The sequence below is a fragment of the Paramormyrops kingsleyae genome, chromosome 1 (assembly GCF_048594095.1).
Source record: "Paramormyrops kingsleyae isolate MSU_618 chromosome 1, PKINGS_0.4, whole genome shotgun sequence".
NCBI classification, from domain to species: domain Eukaryota; kingdom Metazoa; phylum Chordata; class Actinopteri; order Osteoglossiformes; family Mormyridae; genus Paramormyrops; species Paramormyrops kingsleyae.
This window is the reverse complement of record NC_132797.1, coordinates 6584892-6604514: the sequence shown is the minus strand read 5'-3', so window position 1 is coordinate 6604514 and position 19623 is coordinate 6584892. Positions and strand designations below refer to the sequence as shown.

At 47.1% G+C, this 19623-nt stretch overlaps 1 protein-coding gene and 1 long non-coding RNA gene across 5 annotated transcripts in view; one reads left to right on the top strand and one right to left on the bottom strand.

Annotated features, from left to right (window-relative positions):
* Positions 1-19383, top strand: part of sema3d (sema domain, immunoglobulin domain (Ig), short basic domain, secreted, (semaphorin) 3D) — a 35275-nt gene extending 15892 nt beyond the window's left edge. For all 4 annotated transcript variants that reach the window (XM_023809066.2, XM_023809065.2, XM_023809068.2 and 1 more), the window contains 15 exons: positions 803-865; positions 951-1070; positions 1438-1531; positions 3241-3369; positions 4436-4578; positions 6451-6565; positions 6652-6721; positions 7107-7251; positions 8353-8575; positions 9316-9404; positions 10178-10219; positions 11282-11439; positions 12209-12273; positions 12483-12619; positions 17982-19383. In XM_023809066.2, the coding sequence (XP_023664834.1) occupies positions 803-865; positions 951-1070; positions 1438-1531; positions 3241-3369; positions 4436-4578; positions 6451-6565; positions 6652-6721; positions 7107-7251; positions 8353-8575; positions 9316-9404; positions 10178-10219; positions 11282-11439; positions 12209-12273; positions 12483-12619; positions 17982-18377 (1989 nt within the window). In that variant the 3' untranslated portion in view covers positions 18378-19383. The remainder of the gene's footprint in view (positions 1-802; positions 866-950; positions 1071-1437; positions 1532-3240; positions 3370-4435; positions 4579-6450; positions 6566-6651; positions 6722-7106; positions 7252-8352; positions 8576-9315; positions 9405-10177; positions 10220-11281; positions 11440-12208; positions 12274-12482; positions 12620-17981) is intronic.
* LOC111842445 (uncharacterized) lies at positions 1356-5426 on the bottom strand. Its single transcript, XR_002837908.2, has 4 exons — positions 5249-5426; positions 4022-4060; positions 3835-3922; positions 1356-1694 (listed from the first exon to the last, which is right to left on the bottom strand). It is a non-coding gene; the product is annotated as an uncharacterized lncRNA (long non-coding RNA).
* Positions 19384-19623: the final 240 nt, after the last annotated feature.

Here is a 19623-nt window from a genome sequence, read left to right as displayed (position 1 = left end):
ATGGAGATGCCAGCTTGCCTGGGCCCCAAGATTTCATTCTCTTGGCAGGGAGAGGTTATTACTTGCTTTATTGTGGGGTTTCTTTTCTGGGCCACTCACGTGCTAACTGCAGCCAAGCTGCTTCAAAGCCTTCCACAACTTGCCTTCCAAAGTCCATTCGGAGGCACGTGAGCGAATATAGCATGTAGCTGTTATTTAGGGATTCCCTGGACCCGTTTAACACTAGGTGACTGGCCCTGGTGAGAGTCAAGGCTTTGCGTGTCATGCAGTCCCGCACTTTATGACACGGACGCATGTGTGGGTTTGGCAAGTGTGTCCTTAGGCCTTATTTCAGGAGACACACACCAGTTATATCACAAATCATTCCCAAAATCATTAAATTACGCACATGGTGGGAAGATCAGTATTACATTGTTTCTGAGTTTTCCCCACAAAATTCTGAGAATTCCACAAAATATTTCCTTGTTATGACAAATCCATCACAGCATCCCTTAATGAGGGCACTAGCCTTCAGCTTGCACCTCCAGGGCGGTGGTGTTGATTCCTGCCCCACCGAGTTGAATTTGCATGTTCTTTCTGTGCATGTTTCCTCTAAGTCCACCCACAGTTAAAAGATACACAGATTAGCTGTTTGTACATGTACTGTGATCCCATCCAGCTTACTTCCTGCCCGGTGGCTCCTAGTGATCCTACATTATATGTCATGTTCTCTACGACTGGATGACTGTGAGGGAAAGGCGTCGTACTTGGAGATGGATTTCTCTGGTGCTGATTGGCTGGATTTTGTTGTGCCCCTTGACAGATTAACTGGCCTGCACCAAAAGAGAGAGTAGAGATGTGTACTCTCGCTGGAAAAAGTATTCAGGTAAGACAATGTTCGACTGTGTCTTTGTTTCCATGAGCGTGATAATTATTTCTTGGGTCAAACATCTGGGTGTGTCTGCCCACAGACGGAGTGCGCCAACTTCATCCGCGTCCTCCATGCATACAACAGGACTCACGTCTATGCCTGTGGCACAGGGGCCTTCTTCCCCTTGTGTGCCTTTGTGGAGGTCAAGGGACAAGGAGAGGTAGGAGAAGTTCTGCAGATGATGGAGCAGTGGGGCCAGGCACATGCTGCAGTCCGTTAGAGACGCTAGCCCAACATCAGTGGCTAATTGTCCTTCACTGTTTATTTTCCAGCAATTACTGAAGTTTGTTCTAGAGCTGCAATGTTGATAAACATTATCTCCAGTATCTCAGATAGGTTTTTGCGTTTAAACTTGAATGAAGGAAAGAACTAAATCAAGGGTTCTACTTGAACTCAACAAATTCAAAGGACTTACCTAATGAGTTTCAAAAAATCAAGCTACCTGTAAGAATCTGTTTATGTTTAATGAAATTTAAACCTATCCATGGTACTTTAACCATGGTATTTTAAACTGTTGTCCACCACAGGAAACCACGTTTAGCCTGAACACCAACAGCGTTGAGTCTGGAAGGCTGAAGTGCCCGTTTGACCCCTGGCAGCCGTTTGCCTCTGTTCTGAAAGGTCAGGAAAGGTCCAGAAAGGTCCTGGCCCCTTTCCGGGTGCTGCCAGCAATGCTGTCCTGCTCACCATCGTCCATGTGCTTCAGGCTCTCTTTTCACGTCTGCTTCCTTTGTAACCATGGGCCACCAGCTAGCCGTATCCATGCAAACTCAAAAGAGGAATTCTTTAAATGAAAAAAACAAACACATTGTGGGTTTTTGACAATGTTTAACTGCGTATCTTGGTGATGAGCTGCCGCTGATGAGGAATAGGGAGCCAGTGAATCTTTTTGAAATGAATTATGCACAGAAATTTTGAAGGGACAGAGGATTAAGGAAATTTATATGGGCTCCTCCTGAAATGGGGAGAGCGATTATCCTAATCCTGCTCCATTTATCCGCCTTTATCTGCTTCTGCTGGGAGATGTCTTTTGTCTGTCACGTGAAGGAATGTATGGATATGAACACTGATAATTACCCTTGAATCCTGGCTCGGAGCTCCATGTGGAAGCTCCATCATTATGGTGTCCTGGAGGGAGAGGGTCTTAATTCATCCACTTCAAACAGAGCTACCACTTCATGCCTCTTAGTCTGCTGTTCCTCTAGCTGGCCACATAGGAACTGAAAAGGCTAAGGGGTCCAGTATGTCAGAAGGATTTGGAGTCCAGTCAGTAGGCATTCACCTTTTGAATAGCACCAAGTTTATGTAAGGCTGGATTCTGTTTCAATGATTCTGTTTCCCTTGATTGTGTGATGTTCTGACCCAGGGATTGGTTAGTTCTACCCTTATGGTTCTCTGGGATTTCAGTGTAGCACTGTTCTTGGAGTGATGTTCTGGGTGTGGATTAATTGTCAATGGAATGACGACTTGGAACTGTGAGGGACTTCTGCACTGCAACATGTGTGACGTCTTCCAGTTAATCTGCAGCTTACATCATTTGCAATATCCGGGGCAGTTCCAAGTAGCTCACTTGGAATGCTGATGTTGAAGCCTGCTTGTGGTGTCCATGGTCTTGTGAAATCTTGTTGTGAATGGGCAGCCTGGCTGTTGCTTCTCTCAGCCATTCGTCACAATTAAATCCTGTTTATTTTTATAAATCGCCATCCTCAATGTAGCTGCTCCAGAGCACCCCACGTATACATATACAAACACAGCACACTGTTTAAAAAGGAAAAGTGGAGGAGAGGAACAAAAACCCCTTAGGTGGGACTACTAAGAGAAATAACCTCTGGAGGTCAAAGGTCAACTATCCGTTCTCCCCTCCCGGGTAACAGGCCAAGTTCAAGTACAATGACATTTGCTCTTCTAGGGGAGTAACTACTATTCACACACTAAAGCCTTTGCGAAGTTCCTGTAAACACTCACTAGGGGGCCTGGCCCTACTCCAGCCAAAGTGTGGGTATTGGGTTTTCATTCCAAGCCTACTACTACTACTACTGCTGTGTAGAAAGGGAAACTCACAGAGCTAGCCAGAACAAATGACCTTGAGAAGGTTGCAGTCCCCAGACTTCCATTCTCTTTAACATTGGTGTGTCCCTTGTGACTGAAGAGGATTCTGAACAATGACATCACTGATTTGTTATGCTGGTAGAATCTGTTGGTTTCCCATGTACATCACATGTCATTTTAAAGAATGAACAAAATCTGACATTACTGGAAATCAGGAGCTATCAGATCTTTGGTGGTGTCACACGTTTTTTAGTGTAGTGGATCCTCTGTTCTGCTTGCAGATCAGTACTTGTACGCTGGCACAGCGTCCGATTTTCTGGGCAAGGACACAACATTCACCCGTTCCCTGGGACCCCCTCACGACCAGCATTACATCAGAACCGACATATCTGAGGATTACTGGATCAATGGTAAATCCAAATCCAAATTTTATTGAAAATTTGTACTGTGAGATTCCAGCTGTGTGCCTAGTTGTAAACATGATTAAATTATGATTTCTTTTGATGTTAGCATTTGAATGCTTATTCAGTTTCTTTGGATTATTGTTTTCTAACTTTCTACTATTGACTTAAAATCTTTCCAAAGTTCAGTTAGGGAGAGCCTTATCCATTAGTGCAAAGACCTGGAGTTTATATTCCGAATAAAAGCTCCACCATTCAAGCATTCATTTGGTTTGGAAGCTGCATAGGAGGAAAACACAGACAGCTCTGGGCTTTGTGTTGCCACAACGAGTGTTTCCAGGACCCTGTTACTGGAGTTCACACGCCACTCATTGTGTATTGTGCATGTGTAAAGCCGCTGCCCTATTTAATGAGATACTTCAACTTATCGGCATTTTAATTTTAACTTGGCTCCAGATGTTGACACATGCTTACCTCAAGCCTTTGGCCAGTCTCCTGCCTCACGTGCAGTTGTGTGTGTGTGTCTTGTTTCTGTGTTGGATTTTTTGGAAGGCGAATCTGTCTGGAATTAACAAAAGCATCTCTGTAAGCAGGGCCAGACCTATTACCTCAGTAGACATGTTCGGCAATAAAACGTGGGGTTTCCAAGATGTGATATGACCTCAAAGTGTTCTTTCTCCTTTCAGTGCATGAGTTAATCCTGCATAGGAAACACAATAATTATTATTATAATAACAGTAATAATAATTATTATATTATTGATATTTGCAGTGCAGTAATTATTTTAATTATTTTTTTTTTTAAATGTTATATTATAAAGTCATTCATAGAAGTAAATCTCAGTAAACAGATCTAAAGCTGAAAAAGTCTGTCAATAAGATGACAATAACATAATCATTTAAATTGAAATTAAATTCTTTGGAGATACTTCAAGTTTCGTTTGTGTGCTCTGTCCGTTGAATCTTCCCTGATGGCTCCTTTTAAATCCCGTCAGACATATTTGCCTATTCTGACTGGAGGGTTTTAAGCGGCATATTTAAGGTGAAACGCTGGCGTCTTTCTCTTCTTGCGCCAGAGGGCCGCTTTGTGGCCGCCCATCCTGCCTCCGACACCTACAACCCAGACGACGATAAGATCTACTTCTTCTTCCGCGAGGCGTCCCGCGAAGGGAGCTCGGGCGATAAGAGCGTGCTGTCACGAGTGGCGCGAGTGTGTCAGGTAAGGGGGGGGCTGGGGGGTTTGGGACCTGTGCCTCTTACGTCACATGGCAGTGCTACAGTACTACATTAAATGGCAAATGCGGTTTTGCATTGGATAAGAAATATTAAACGCACTTTTGGGAGCTGGTGCTTCCTTTCGCATTATTTTTATTATCCAATTCAAGCAGACCCAATACATTTTCGCTTTTGTTAGTGAAGGGAAGTTCGGGTCAATTTACACAAACGATTCTATTTGACTGTTCTTTTAAATGAGTCGATTCAAATAATCAGTTGGGGGCGGGGCTAGTTGCTGCTGCATTTTGTTATTTTAATTGAAACTGTACTTATTTTTATGACTCTCATAGTCTAGTGAATGCTTATCAACAACACATCCCAGGTCTAATTACTATGAAAATATTCTTATGTTCTTATGAAACACAATCGCATACGCAGGCTTTAATTTTTATTCTTACATTAATGAACAGCCAGCCTCCAAAAGCCTGATAAAATGATCTGACTTACCTTAAGAAATTTCCAAACGTTTGGTATAAAAGTGATTTAATTAGAAGGTAATAATGCTAAAGCCACAACCATATATATCTTTCGTTTATTAATATGCAGAATACGTAGCCTAATTAAGGCTTAATTATGGTATATTGTGGGCTTTTGGTATCGGCGCATTTACTAACCGGTTGTTTTAACTCTCGAATAGACTTTCGGAGGAATCAGAATCGGTCACTCGGTTTGTTTCGTGTCTTATGAGTCTCACGAATCCAGCCGCGTAACCACTTGAAACCACGCGGATTACCGGGCTACTCAGCAGCGACGCCCGATTCGTGAAGGAGGAGGTTCTTTCGAACCGGCTCTTTTCAATTAATCGGTAGAACCACAGAGCCAGTGACCCAATGAGCCAGTATGAGGGAGCGGGGAGTTAGTGAAACACAGCCACCGTGCGGCCTGGCGCGCACGCTGCACTAACACAACGGACTACGGTATGGCAATATGGCTACAGTGGACGAAAAGCATCATCTCGTAGTAATTTGTAAAAAAATATTCAAATAAAAAAATATTGATATGTTCTAGTCGCTGATGGTAAATCATTGTTTAAATATGGATCTTGATCCATTTATCTGATCTTTAAACAAATTTATTTGCAAAATACAATATATTTTGAATTAACTCAGAGTTTTAAATACTTATTATTATCACTGTTTTATTGATCAGGTATTTTTTACAGAAAAAAAAAGTATATTACTTTTAATACACATATGGGCGCACGCACACACAAACACACACACTTCTCTTTTAAGCAAAGAAAAGCGCACAATTACTTTTGGAGCAGCAGTGGCTGGTGTCCTTTAAGGCTAACTGGTGTAACACTGATTTTATCGTCTTTTGAAGATGAAAGCACTGAAAATAAGTCTCATAAGCCCTGAGATTATTTTGCATGTCTCCTGCTTGCCAGGCATTCCAAAATTATGTCCTAGCTTTTACCTTCCGGTTAGTGGGCAAGGCAGAAACTCGCCAGGCATTTGTTAAGGTTCCTCAGAAGCACATTTGGATAATCCGCTTGACGATGCTCACTGTCCCTCTAAGAAAGTTCATCCTTTGTTGGTTTTTTTTCTCCGTAGGCCCCTCTAGAAGCATAGACATGCAAATCTGATATAGTTAGTAATTGATGGGGTTGTCTCATGTTGAATCCCCCTGTTCTCTTTAATGGCTTGAGTAGGTCCAGCCTCTTTGAAAGCAAATTAGGGGAAACTATTCTCCATTCTCATTTAATTAGCCCATCAAATTAGTGGTGTTTTTAGTGCAGATCTGTATATGTCCCGGTGAGTTTCGTTAAAAATGCCAACCATCCCCTCCCATCTCTTCCTCCCTCGGACTTTAGAATGATGTGGGAGGTTTGAGGAGCCTGCCTAACAAGTGGACCACATTCCTCAAAGCCAGGCTGGTGTGCTCCATCCCAGGGCCAGATGGAGTAGACACACACTTCAACGAGCTGCGTAAGTCATCCTCTCCGTTGAACCCTGAGGTCTACATGACATTTACTGCTGAGTGCGAATTAACAACCTTTGGCTTTCTTTTTCAGAGGATGTCTTTTTCCTCTCCACAAGAGATGAGAGGAACCCTGTTATATATGGAGTCTTCACCACTACAAGGTAACTTACGAGTGCTACTAAGCTGAGCTTCCAGTGAGGGACTGGTAGCACTGGAAGCTAGAGCTATACAAACATTGTTAGAACCCAATATCAGAAAAGCTAGTCAAATCAAAACATAAGGACAAGGGGGTGTTCCACGAAGAAGGACTGGTCAGTTAGCTGGGTTAACTTAAGCCAGAAGTCATGATCATCCAATAACAGTTTAGGTAAGCAGCATTCCTGTTAGACATCCATGACTTCTAGCTTAAGTTAACCCAGCTAACTGAGAAATCCTGCTGTGTGGAACATCCACTATGCCAGATTATCGTAAGTGTAATTGTAATTGTAAGTGTAAGTGTGGGAATCCTGCATCGTATTTGTGATTTCGCTGTTTATGTGTGTCCAGCTCCATTTTCAAGGGTTCAGCAGTCTGCGTGTACAGCATGGCTGACATCCGGGCCGTATTCAACGGGCCGTACGCCCACAAAGAAGGACCGGACCACCGCTGGGTGGAGTACGAGGGGCGAATCCCATACCCAAGGCCTGGCACTGTAAGCGTAAACTGCACCTGCATTAACACAGCTCCGATTGAGCACTGAGTGCTTTGTTCTCTGTAAGGCAGTACTGTCAAGTAGATGCTTGTTTAAGTGGAGCAGAGTGTCAAAACAGTGGGGTCAGGGTTTCATAAATATGTCCGGATCTATTTTCCATAGCAGCATTCCATACTCCCACAGATTTCATCCTGAAAAATCCGGTTTGAATACCGCAGGTTCCTGACTGTGGGATAAAGGTCAATGGAAATAACCACATTGGAAATAAAATAAGTGTATTACAGCTCCTGCAAGCAACAACCCTCATCAGAGCTTAAGAGTGACAAAAATGCTTGTTTGATGCTAAACCATTCGATTGGAACCAGCAGGGCACTCCTTCTGTATTTGTGTATTTCGATTTCAAGAAATTGTGTTCTAACTATTGTTTGGTATAAGGAGTCATGCACAATTATAACACACCAGCATATACAGCTGTTACTATTAAGATAACATCTGGGTCACAAATACAGTATGCATGCTGTCACATGCTTGCATAATGCCTTTTAGGTACTTTAAAATAACTAGGCCATACATTTAATTGACAGTTTTTCAACAAAACATACACTGTACTTAGTATATTTTCATTCTGTAGCAGCGGAGATAAATGGATCTTATTTATCCAAAAAAATTAATTCTCAAGAATGTTAGAAATACCCAGCTGCTTTTCTGAAATCCCTATGAGTCCTTTGTATCAAAGGGAAAAAGAACATCAGGTCAGATCATATAAATACTTTCAATATAAATAATCAGCCTATAGCCTTTCCCATCAGGATTGCTTATTTTTACAGGTAGCGTTGGAGAGTCTGTGGAACACATGTTTACGTTGCGGTATATCGCGCATATCCACTAGGGGGAGACATCTCCTTTTTAGAGGCCTGGAAATAAGGACTTTGTGCCAAGTACATTATTCAAAGTACAGTGAAAATATTTAATTTCAGTAAAGCAACTGAAAGTGTATATTTGATTGTATTATAAACAAATAGTTTATCTTTTACTTTTAATAAAATCACCTTTTCTTTCCCTGATTCATGATCCCCGTCGTTTATTAATGTTATTTCACAGTGTCCAAGTAGGACGTACGATCCTCGAATAAAAACAACTAAGGACTTCCCGGACGATGTGATCAGCTTCATAAAGTACCATCCCATGATGTACAAGGCTGTGTACCCCGTCACCGGGAGACCGGTCTTTACCAGGATCAACGCCGATTACCGGCTCACGCAGATCGTCGTGGACCAGGTGGCGGCTGAGGACGGCCAGTATGCGGTCATGTTCCTGGGAACGGGTACGGTTTTTGTCGGCGTATTTTAGCCATAATACTAACTGAGGTACTGGCAAACTTTAGGAACAACTTAGTACATATGAATCATATGTTACATGCAGACTAAGATTAAAACTGATTGCAGATTGACTGTTATTTATGAAATCTTTAATTTAAAACTTTTAAAACAAGAATTGTACATTATTAGTAATATCACTTGATTTTTGGGATGGTTATTATTTCTATGTAATCATATATTTGGAAGTAACTAGAAAATTATATTTTAGTTGCTTCGTATTTAATGTTGCGAATGATTAACTTTGTAAGTGTTGCACCTTCTCCATTTCAGCAGCAGATGGCGCTGTTGTCCATAAATGATGGTGTTATTCGTTTTAAAAGCAGTGTGGCTTGTTCTCGCTAATGACATTGTCCGCTTTCTTTTACGTGTTCTTCCTGTTTAATCCATTAATTAAACTGAAGTTTGGTTTATGCAGTTCCAATAATTTGTTGTTATTTGGCACCATAGAAGAATTTATTCTATACAAATGTTTTCATTAGGATTATGTTGTTGGTCAGATTGGTCACTGCCACCAAGATGCACCAACAGAATTTGAGGCAAGGCCATGTGTTATGGTTTACAAAGCAGTGATTTATAAATCAGTCATCTCCCTCATCCCTAACAAATTGCAATCAGCACAGAGTTAAGCCACACTGGATTAAGGTGGGGGAACCACGTGAGTTAATGCCTGTGTGGTTCTTATCAGACGTGGGGACAGTCCTGAAGGTGGTGACCATCACACAGGAGGACTGGGTCACGGAGGAGGTGCTGCTGGAGGAGCTCCAGGTGTTCCAGGTGAGGAGGAAACTTCACCAACAGCAGGAAGCAGGCAGTTACCGTTTGAGGCGTCGCGGGGTCTGATGCCGAGTGCTTTGTTTACGGTCAAGGCTGGGTATTTTCCCAGATCGGCAGCGTACGCTTCTTCACTTTCAGGGATGTAGCAGCACAGATTAAATAAAAAAAAAGGCAGCTTTTGAATTGTCTGGTGTTTCTCGACATTTAAATTGTTAATTAACCCGGCGGACCGCTCCCGCCAACTGACGCATCAAATTGGTTTACGCTTTACTTCCTTGAATGGATAGATTGTAGATTGCAGGCGTGTTCCTTAAATGCTGATCTGCTCGCTGCCCGTCATCTGCCTCGGGTGGGGGGGGGGGGTCCGGGACCAATCGACGCCCCACGTGGGCGCACAGACGGCGGCGGGGAGGGACGTTTTCCAGGAGAGGAGGATTCTGAGTGGCAGGTGTTCCTAATTCTGCCCCCCTCCCCTCTCACCCGCCGAACACTCTGCCTGTCTCTTATCTGCTCTTTCATCTGGATCGCATTTAGCCAGAATAAACAGAGCCTGTAAAACCACAGCGCCATTTAGATTTCAGCTGCACGAGCACACAGAAAGTCACAATTGAATTAAGGCGAAATGAGATAAAACGAAGGCAGTGGGGGCCATTTTAAAACAAGTCGTTTGATTGGTTAAAGAGCTACGAAGAAAAACGTGCCCTTTGCACCAGTCATGGATACCTTAACGTGCACCATGTATTTTTTTCTTTAACATTGTTTGTCTTTTTCAGGTCCCGTCGCCGATTCTGAGTATGGAAATCTCCTCCAAAAAAGTAAGAACATCCACGTGCACCTTTGTTCACGATCTGTAGGGTAATGATGATCTCTAACACCCTCCGCTAGTCATTGAATAAAATCCCTCAGCAGGACGGTGTCGCTGGGCCGCATGCTGTGAAGTGACACCCTGCTCGGGGCATGTAAACGGCCCCCCAGCTCCCCCATCCTCCTCGTTACCGTGCCGACAGCCCGTCGGAGTGTCTCCCTGGCACTCGAGATGAACGGCTGTCGGGAGGGGCTGTTAGGCCCATGGAAAAGGCTCTCTGGGTGGGTGTTTGTGTTGGGGAGGGGTTGATGGCACCAGACCCCTCTTCCCTGTCCACTGAGCAACCTCCCCCCCCCCCCCCACACTGCATTTTATCATCTTACCAGGTTCACTGAAGGGTCAGAAGGACATGCCCCCACAGTGCCCCCCAGCGTAGTTGCTGTGCCGGAGCCCCCGTTTGCATTTCGGCTGTTTTTGCACCATACCATCTCAGCCGTGACCATCCTGGCATCAAAGAGGCTGATAATTCCTTCCTCAAGCGCGTTTATTCCAAGCGTCTCCCCCCGAGAGCCAACACCGCAGGGAGTCTTGCATAAATCGGCTGCCACGTCCGGTTTAGGTGTGACGCGTGGATCAGTTGGCGGAACGGCTGCTGTGCCTCGTCATGCCCTCCCCTGGCCCCGATGGCACGGGACCGCGTCTGTTTATATGCAGCCACGTGGCCAGAAACACAGGAAAAGCATGAGACTTTCCAGTCTGTGCCGCGTCACGACGTCAGTGCCGCCTTGTCGTCACGGTGACGGGGGAAACGATATTCCAGATAAACACGTTCAGAGACTAGTATCGCCACTGCTACGAAGGTTGCAAAATTGTCCCCAATAATGTTATTATGTTATTTTTCACAGAGAGAGCCAGTATTCATGTTTCATGTTTATTGTGTTCATATATTGAGGTCTTTTGAAAATAGCGTCTGAGAGCCTGGTAAAATAACACTGTGTATTAACACTGTGTAAGAACACCATGTAGCTCTGTTCTGATCTGCCTTGTTCATTATTATTGTGTTTTTCCATAGCAACAGCTGTACATCGGCTCCCAAGATGGCCTTGCCCAGGTGTCCCTGCACCGATGCGCCCTCTACGGGCAGGGCTGCGCCGAGTGCTGCCTGGCTCGAGACCCCTACTGCGCCTGGGACGGCCACTCCTGCTCCCGCTACATCCCGGCCTCTAAGAGGTACGTCAGGCAGAGGAGGAGCCGGGCATAGGTCCCGATGTGGCGGTCCTAGGTTTTCGGGCGGGTCGTGGGTTCAGGCGCTCTCATCTCGAAGGCACGCACAGGTGGCCGCTCGTTATGGGGCGCGATTAACGATGTGCTTCGGGAGGTCTCAGGTGGCTCCGCCCCCTAGCTGTTTGTTCTCAAGGTCGTAGTGGGAATTAGAGGCCGGGAGGGGCGTGAGTTTTTATTTCATTTCCATCCTTTTTGCTGTATCTTTTGGGCTGGGGGGAGGGATCACAGCCCGATGATTAATGTTGGCCATCGCTGTTGTTTTCGTTGTGCTGCAGTACACATCCCCCCCCCCCCCCAGTGGTGGGCAGCACGGGGCATGCCTTGGCTCCTTGTCAAGAAACATGCAGTACTCTCTTCCCTGGGGGGGTCATCGCACGGCTGGGTTTCGGGATTTTTTTTTTTAATCTTTGAAAACTGATCTGAGAAACGTGGGAGGTGGGGACAAAGGAAGCAAACAAGGGTAGCCTTGATATTTTGGATGGGGGGGGGGTGTGGTTTTGTGGGTCTGTAGGCCTCCTGTGTATTCACGTGTAGCTGTTAGACTGTAAAGATAAATGTGTGTTTTGGGGGGGGTGGTAATTTGGGATCAAGGAGCCCTGACGGGATAGTGACCCCCCCTATAAGGGCACGAACTCTCAGGTCACTCAGCCTCTTGCCTCGCCCCCCCTGTGTGTCTGAACGAGGCCCCTAATCGGGGATGGATCTGACTTCACAGGCGAGCCCGGAGGCAGGATATCAAGAACGGAGATCCGTCAAGCCAGTGCTGGGACCTGGACGATGGTGAGTGCACTGCCGGCTTGGGACGGCCGCCAAGAAGAGAATCAAACATTGGCTGCATTATGGGGGAAAACGTTACTGTCAGTGGGGGGGGGGGGCATCGGCAGAGAGAAAGTGTTTGAATAAACATTTCATCTGCCCTTTGTGTGCTCGCCCAGACTGCAGCGGTTGGTCTGTTATGATTTATTGTGAAACTTCCCCCCCCGGTGTAGCCATGGTGATGGAGTCTGAGGAGAAGCTGCTGTTCGGGGTGGAGCACAACTCCACCTTCCTGGAGTGCGTCCCCAAGTCTCAGCAGGCCCAGATCCGCTGGTTCCTGCAGAGGACCGGTTCTGACCACCGGGAGGAGGTAAGGTGCAGTCTGGCCCGCGGGACCCGTCTCAGTGACAGAGTCGTTCACTCTCGGTGATGACTGACAGGCCGCAGAGTCTCACCTGCTGCTTACTGGCAGCCAGAGTGATGACCGGACTAGTAGTTTACGTCAGGGATCTCCAACCCAGCTCCTGCTGATCTGTGGTGTTTTTCATACTATTCAAGCTGATAGACTCTCTGCTAAAGAAACTGTTCCCAGTTAAGCTGATTTAGCATACTCTTTCAGTATTGAATTTGTTAGCAGTCCCAGCTTGGTCTGAGAACCCCTGTTCATCCATGATCATCGATTCTTCTGTGTTTTTAACAGTTTGAAGATTTGATTACCGAGTAACAGAGTTACTGTAGACTCATTATCTCCATGTTCGCCATCAAAGTGTGTGGCTGTTGCTGATTGGCTCACCGATGTGCGTGGTCCGAGCACTTGGCTTGTTAGGTAGGTGCTGCAGAGATTATTGAGACTTAGGTGGTTGGGGTTGTGTGTAGAAGCATCTCGCATACAGCCTGCTGTGGATGATGTTGGAGCCTCAGAAGAATGTACCTGCAATCAGACGCAGCAAGAATAGTTTAATCCCCACTCACTGGCTCAGCAGCCCCCCCCCCTAGTCCTGGTTGTAGGTTTTCTGTAATATTAAAAATATGTGGACATGTTTACGACAGCAAGGCCAGGACAGAAGTTTAAGTAGTCAGGCCCTCTGCCTCCCAGCTACCCCAGTCTACCGCAGCCGGTCAGCCAGCTGTCACTCTCGGTGGATTTAAGTGATTGAGAGTCACGGTGCCTTGGACTTTGATAGTTACTATGTTCCCGGGACTTGAAATATGGCGGATTTTTGAGCTTAAAGAAAGATCATCCACATTGGGAAGCGGTTTGAGGAATGAGAGGGAGGCAGATTCTGTGCACAACCTGCCACAATCAGATCTCACACTAATATGGAATGCTGTGCGTGGCAAGGGTTCGACCCAATTTGGCCGGGGGGTCAGCCAGGGGAGTGAGCTAGAACTCCATCTCAACAACTGGACGTCTGTTTGGTTTACATGTATTTCAGTAGAGAGCGTGCAAGCCCATAACCATGTAGTGAAATTACAGAATGCTCCCCCCCCCCCCGCCCTTCAGGGTCGCAGTAATCCTGATCCAATCCCAGCAGCCAGACACCGGGATGTTTGTTCCATGTGACGTTGTGTTAACTGGAGGAAGTGCGTCCAGAGGATGAAGGGCAGTTCCAGCAGGGGTGAATAAGAGGAATGATGTGTGACTCAGTAGGTTAGGAGGTTAGGATGGCAGTACCTGTGATCAGAGGGTCGTTGGTTTAAATCCCAGGGTTGACAGAATGATGTTACTGTTGGGTCCTTCAGCAAGGTCCTTAACTCCCAGTTACTCCAGGCACTGTGTGACCCTGCCTTTTCAAATATGTACGTTGTCACCGATGAAGGTGTAAGCTAAATCCCCTATACGAGCCCTAGACGACCATGGTGAGCAAAAACTCTGGCCATCTGACATGAAAGGCTATGCTCCAAATGTACATGGCTTTGGATAAAAGTGTCTGCTAGATACAGAAGTTACAACTGAATAAAATTTCATCATCTAGAGCTGCAGCCGCCTGTTTGTTGTGTTATTTTGCAAATGGCATTATGCTCTGCTGTCCTGGCTCCACGCCACCGTGCGATCATGTTTACCGCCGAATCTCGTGTTGGGAGAGAACCATACAAACAGCAAAGGTAATAAACTGTGATGGCTGAGATGAGCCACGACCCTGTACTGTTTTTGCCCTCCCCCGCTTCGCAGAGCAGAGGTTCTGATGGCCAGAATGCAGACCTCACAGAAATGTTTTTCTGCTTTTATGAACTACTTAGGATTTTAGAAAGGTGCAATTAAAAGAGAACAGAACTAACCAGGTTTTTTTTTTTAATGAAACAGTACTGACCACAACCACCCAAATAACTACGATTTTTGGCTGCTTGGATTTTCAGAAATCTGAGCAGAGTTATCTTTTCGGCTCTCGGTTTGGAGCGAGGCGTCTGTCCGGCGTTGTTCTTGATGGCGTGCCGACAGCGGGAAGCTTGCCAGCCTGACGCGCTCGCCGCCGTTCCTGTCCGTCTCCCTGCCGCAGCAGCGCTTCCCTGCGAAGGACGTCTTTCACAAAGACCCTCCGCTACCGCAGCAGCGCCGCTTCCTGCAGTGTGATAAATCTCCCCCCCCCCCCCCCCAGCTGTGGCGCGAGGCGAGGCAGCCATCTTGCTCTCGCCCCAGCCGTCTCCGCTGATTAATAGCTGGCCTGTTTAACGGCTTCCTCCGCGTCCGGCTCTCTGTCCTCGTTATCGATCGTGGCGTTAATTAATAGCGGCGCGCCAGCACGCTCGGGACCAGGGGCGGTCTGGGGCACGGCGTTTTGATTTAGTGCGACGTTGACTGCCCTCCGCTCCGTGTGCCTGCCGGTTTCCATGCCATCCTGCCCACCTGGGCATTCCGATCCAATTCCAGAAAAGGGCTTTTGTTGCAAGGGAGGGTGCCATGCTCACTACATGGCTTTTATATATCAGCACCTCTGTCTCTCTCTTTGTCTCCATCACTCTCTCTCTCTCTCTCTCTCTCTCTCACTGTCTGCCTCTGTGTCTTTTTTTCTGTCTTGTGACCTGTCTTTCAGTCCCTCTCTCTTTTTCTCTGTGTCTCTTTTTGTCCCTCTGTTTCTCACTCTCCCTGTCTCTTGCTCTCTATCTTTCTGTTTCATGCTCTCCTTGTCTCTCTATCTCTCTGTTTCTCACTCTCCCTGTCTCTTGCTCTCTATCTTTCTGTTTCATGCTCTCCTTGTCTCTCTATCTCTCTGTTTCTCACTCTCCCTGTCTCTCTCTATCTGTTTTTTACTCTCCCTGTCTCTCTCTCTATCTCCGTGTTTTTTTTTCCGGTTGCTTGCTTGTTTACTTCTTTTGTTTGGTGTTGTGGTGTCGACCCGTCTTACCGTCTTCATTGGGGGTCTGGATTAATAAAAGCTGGGAAAAGGTCTCTATCTCTCTGTTTCTCTCTTTCCCTGTCTCTAGCTCTCTGTTTCTCGCTTTCCCTGTCTCTATCTCTCTGTTTCTCGCTTTCCCTGTCTCTATCTCTCTGTTTCTCTCTTTCCCTGTCTCTATCTCTCTGTTTCTCGCTTTCCCTGTCTCTATCTCCCTGCTTCTTTCTCTTCTCTCTGTTTATCTCTTTGTTTCTCGCTCTCTGTCTCTCTGTTTCTTGCTCTCCCTGTTTCTCTCTCTCCCTGTTTGCCTGTCTTGATGAAAATTGCTGCCAGTCGTTCCCACAGCCTCCTGCTCTTGTACAGCCGGTCTGCACACCTGTAGCCTTTTCAGGGAGCTCTGCGTCGCTCCCCCCCGCCCCCCACTATATATATATGGGCGTAGCTTGTGCCAGAGGAAGTGTTTATCGTGACTGATCTGAAGTGAGTGCGTCTCTGTGCTGAGCTTCAGAGGTGCAGGGATGAGAGGCGAAGCGTAGACAGGAAAACAAAGGATCCAGGCAACACTGGCGTGTGTCTCCCAGCCTGTCTGGCCCCCGCCCCCCCCCCCCCCCTCCCCAGCGGCTCATGAGGGGAAGCCGGACATTTTTCCACAACCCAGACGGTCAACGGGGTTGTCCTGTTGATGGAATCACAGCAATGTACTTCCAGTGACTGTGTGGCCGTGGTCTGAAGGTGACATTCCCAGTGTCGGCACCGCACTTGGTGTCCTGCCCGACACCCCCCCCCCCCCCCACCACCGCCACATCATTATCCCTATTCTTTTTAGGTTTATGCGTCAGTGCGCAGGTTTTTTGGCCCTGGGGAGTTTTCTTTTCGCAGGGCTGTTTGCTTTTAACATGTAGTTGGTCTAGGACCATCCCAGAGCAGCAGAAAGAATCTGGGGACAGCAGGGTTGGTCACTCTGTCTCCGAGGGGGTGGGTTAGGGGGGTGAGCATATTGCTGCTAATTAGGACCATCTTGCCACAAATGGCATGTGAATCGTTTGACCCGCTGGACTTAAGGTACATTTTTATTGAGCTGTAATGCATTTAAGAGATTTATGGATTATCCCAGCACCATGTGTGACCTCTGTGTGGCGCTATGGTGTAGCCCTCCTCAAAGTGTGTGACCTCCTTGTGTTTCAGGCCAGTCAGACTCTGTGTTTTACATGTTCCTCAATGTCAGTCTCACGTGCCTCATATCCGTCACGCTGGTCAGCGGATCCTCACTTCTATGGAGCAGAGTGTTCGGATCTGCACGCTTAGTTTTCCCCGTCTCTTGCCGTCACGTCCCCGTGGCAGGAATTTCACAAATACGCCTGCCCAAGAGCCAGGAACAGGCCGGTGACACTTTATTCTGCAAGCAACATGGATGTCCTTCCCACAGTCTGTTCCCTGTGCAGACTGTTATGCTAACAGGTGTAAACCGGCTCATTACATTGCCATGTTCTGGATTTGAGGAGTGACCTTTATCCAGCACGTCAAAACTACTCTTCTGGTAAAATTCTCAGGTCACTTATATGCACGGGCCGGTGAATGAGTCAGCCCTTTTCCACGTGGTGGGGGGTGGGGGGGGGGGGGGGGTGGCTGGGCATTATGTTTACTTAACGTGGGAGAAGGGATGCAGTTGAGTTGCCTTTAAACTCCGCCCCCCTCCCCGATTCTCACTTATGTTCACGCCTTTCAGAAACCACCTTTGATTCTGAGGTATGCTTTGAAGTGTCCCCCCGCCCCCCCCCCGCCCCATGCTGCCCACTTGCAGCTGTATTACTTTAGCCTCTGACACCCCATGAGGCATAAAACGCCGTTAGCAGGTCACGGGTGACACCGAGCTGCACCGTCACTTCCGTTAGCGGGATCTGTTTCCGTTTCCTGCGGTCGTGGCTGTAGACTGGCGGGTGTTGGCTCTGCAGCTCAGAAAGCCAGATACCAGTGGGGGCAGGACCTCATGATGTACCAGGGTAAACTTCCTGTATGCACAGTCTGAACTTCCTGTATGCCCCCTTTCATAGGCCTTGGTCAGTTGTCCTAAATTATGAATACAGTCAAGTGATTGGCTGAGTAATTATGAAAATCATGCTGATTGGCCCTTCGGCAGGTGCTGCAGAGCACAAAGCAGGATTTCCCAGTTAGCTGGATAACTTAAGCCAAATGTGAAAACTGTCCAATAGAAAGAGAGGTAAGTGGCAATACCGTTGGATAAGCCTTACATTGGGCTAATCTGGCTAATAAAGAAAGCCTGCTTTGAGCAATACTCCTAGGTAGCTACCCGCCCTGGACAGTCTGGCATGATCGGTCCGTCTTCGAGTTGCTACCTAACGTCACCGGGGTCTGTCCTCCCCACCCCTCACCTCCCTACAGGTGAAGCTGGACGAGCGGGTGATGAGGACCGAGCTGGGCTTGCTTATCCGCTCGCTTCAGCGGCAGGACGCCGGCACATACCACTGCATGGCGCAGGAGCACAGCTTCAGTCGGATCGTGCTGCGGCTCGGCCTCCGGGTCATCGAGCAGGGCCAGATGGAGCCGCGGCCGGCCACCCAGCGGGACGACGTGGCCACAGCCGCGGCCGGGGCCCGTCAACGCTACAAGGACTACCTGCGGCTGATGAGCGGCCCGCAGAGCAGCGTGGACCAGTACTGCGAGAGCGTGTGGCTCCGCGAGCGCAAACACGCCCAGAAGGCCCGGCCCCCCGCTCCCGGCAAGTGGAAGCTCCTGCGGGAGATGAAGAAAAGCCGGAACCGGAGGCACCATTCATAGGGCCCGGAACCTCCTGCAAAAAAGACGCCTGACTAAAAGATGGACGTTGCGAGTCCTTTCCTGCAATAGCTGCGACGAAGCAGTATTTATGTTGAATAATCTGTAAATAGTCCGTATAGCTGTACAGGTGAGCGTGGGTTAGTTAGGGTTAGAAAGTCCATTGGGAATCTGATTATTGAAACCAGACAGGGTGAATAGGCTAGAAGCGTTTTTTTTGTACAAAGCTTTTTGTATATTTTATATTTTATTTAGGTAGATTAATTTTTCTAAATGGTATTTATATTTATTCCTCATTTTAGCTGCTTTAGCATTAAATATTTTAACTTGTCGTAGTTCCTCTGTATTGTCCCGGAAGATCCATTATGATTTTATAAATTTTATATTTCCAGCAAAAATAGATTCTGTACCCACATATTTGCTGTAAACCGTAAATGCAGACACTGCGGCGGTTCTTGGTTTATTCCGGACAGCCAGTCACACTGGAATTAAGAGGAGTTTCCGTTTGCTGCTGAGAGCCGCAGTTGAGGAGCTTAAGGAATCCCAATTTGGCTGAAGTCACAACGCCAGCGTTCCGTTCTGCGCTGAAGTCAGGCTCTCGATGCTCAAAGCTGATCCTGGAAACATCCTTCGAACCCGATATGCCAAGCGACTCTGCTGGACTAAGACGTGGAGCGCGGTTCCTGAAACCAAGTTTCCAAAACTCACTCAGGTCATTTTTTGGTTGTGTTTGAGGTGAGATCTCCCGTGACCTAAAGTCAGGCTTCCTCATCATATGTTACAGTACAGGGAACCAAAGCTAACTCAGTCGTCATGTAATCCAATGAAGATCTTTTATTAAATTTGACTGGATGACTTTTGTAAATTTGCTCTTCAATTCATCCAATCCATCAGTTTTCTTGTTTATGCTCTGTTCCCACCCAACGCTGTACATTTAATGTAACTTTATAAATAACATGCTGTCCTATTTTCTAACTGCCAATAAAAGGAACAAAACACCTGGACAGAAGGTCGGGGTTCCTGCAGATTTTTCTGGAAGCATGATGCGCACGTATTGGACGCGCATTGGGTGGGAGGCCGGCTCGCCTGAGGGGTGCTGCCTTCCCGCCCGGATCCCCTACGGTCGCTCTTTATATAGAAACCGCGGCCCTCGGACGCTAATGCAGGATGTCACCTCAAGTTGCTTTCCATCTGCTGCCGACGAGGTGCAGCGATTGCGCCATGGCGGGTTTTCTTGCGGGCGGAACGT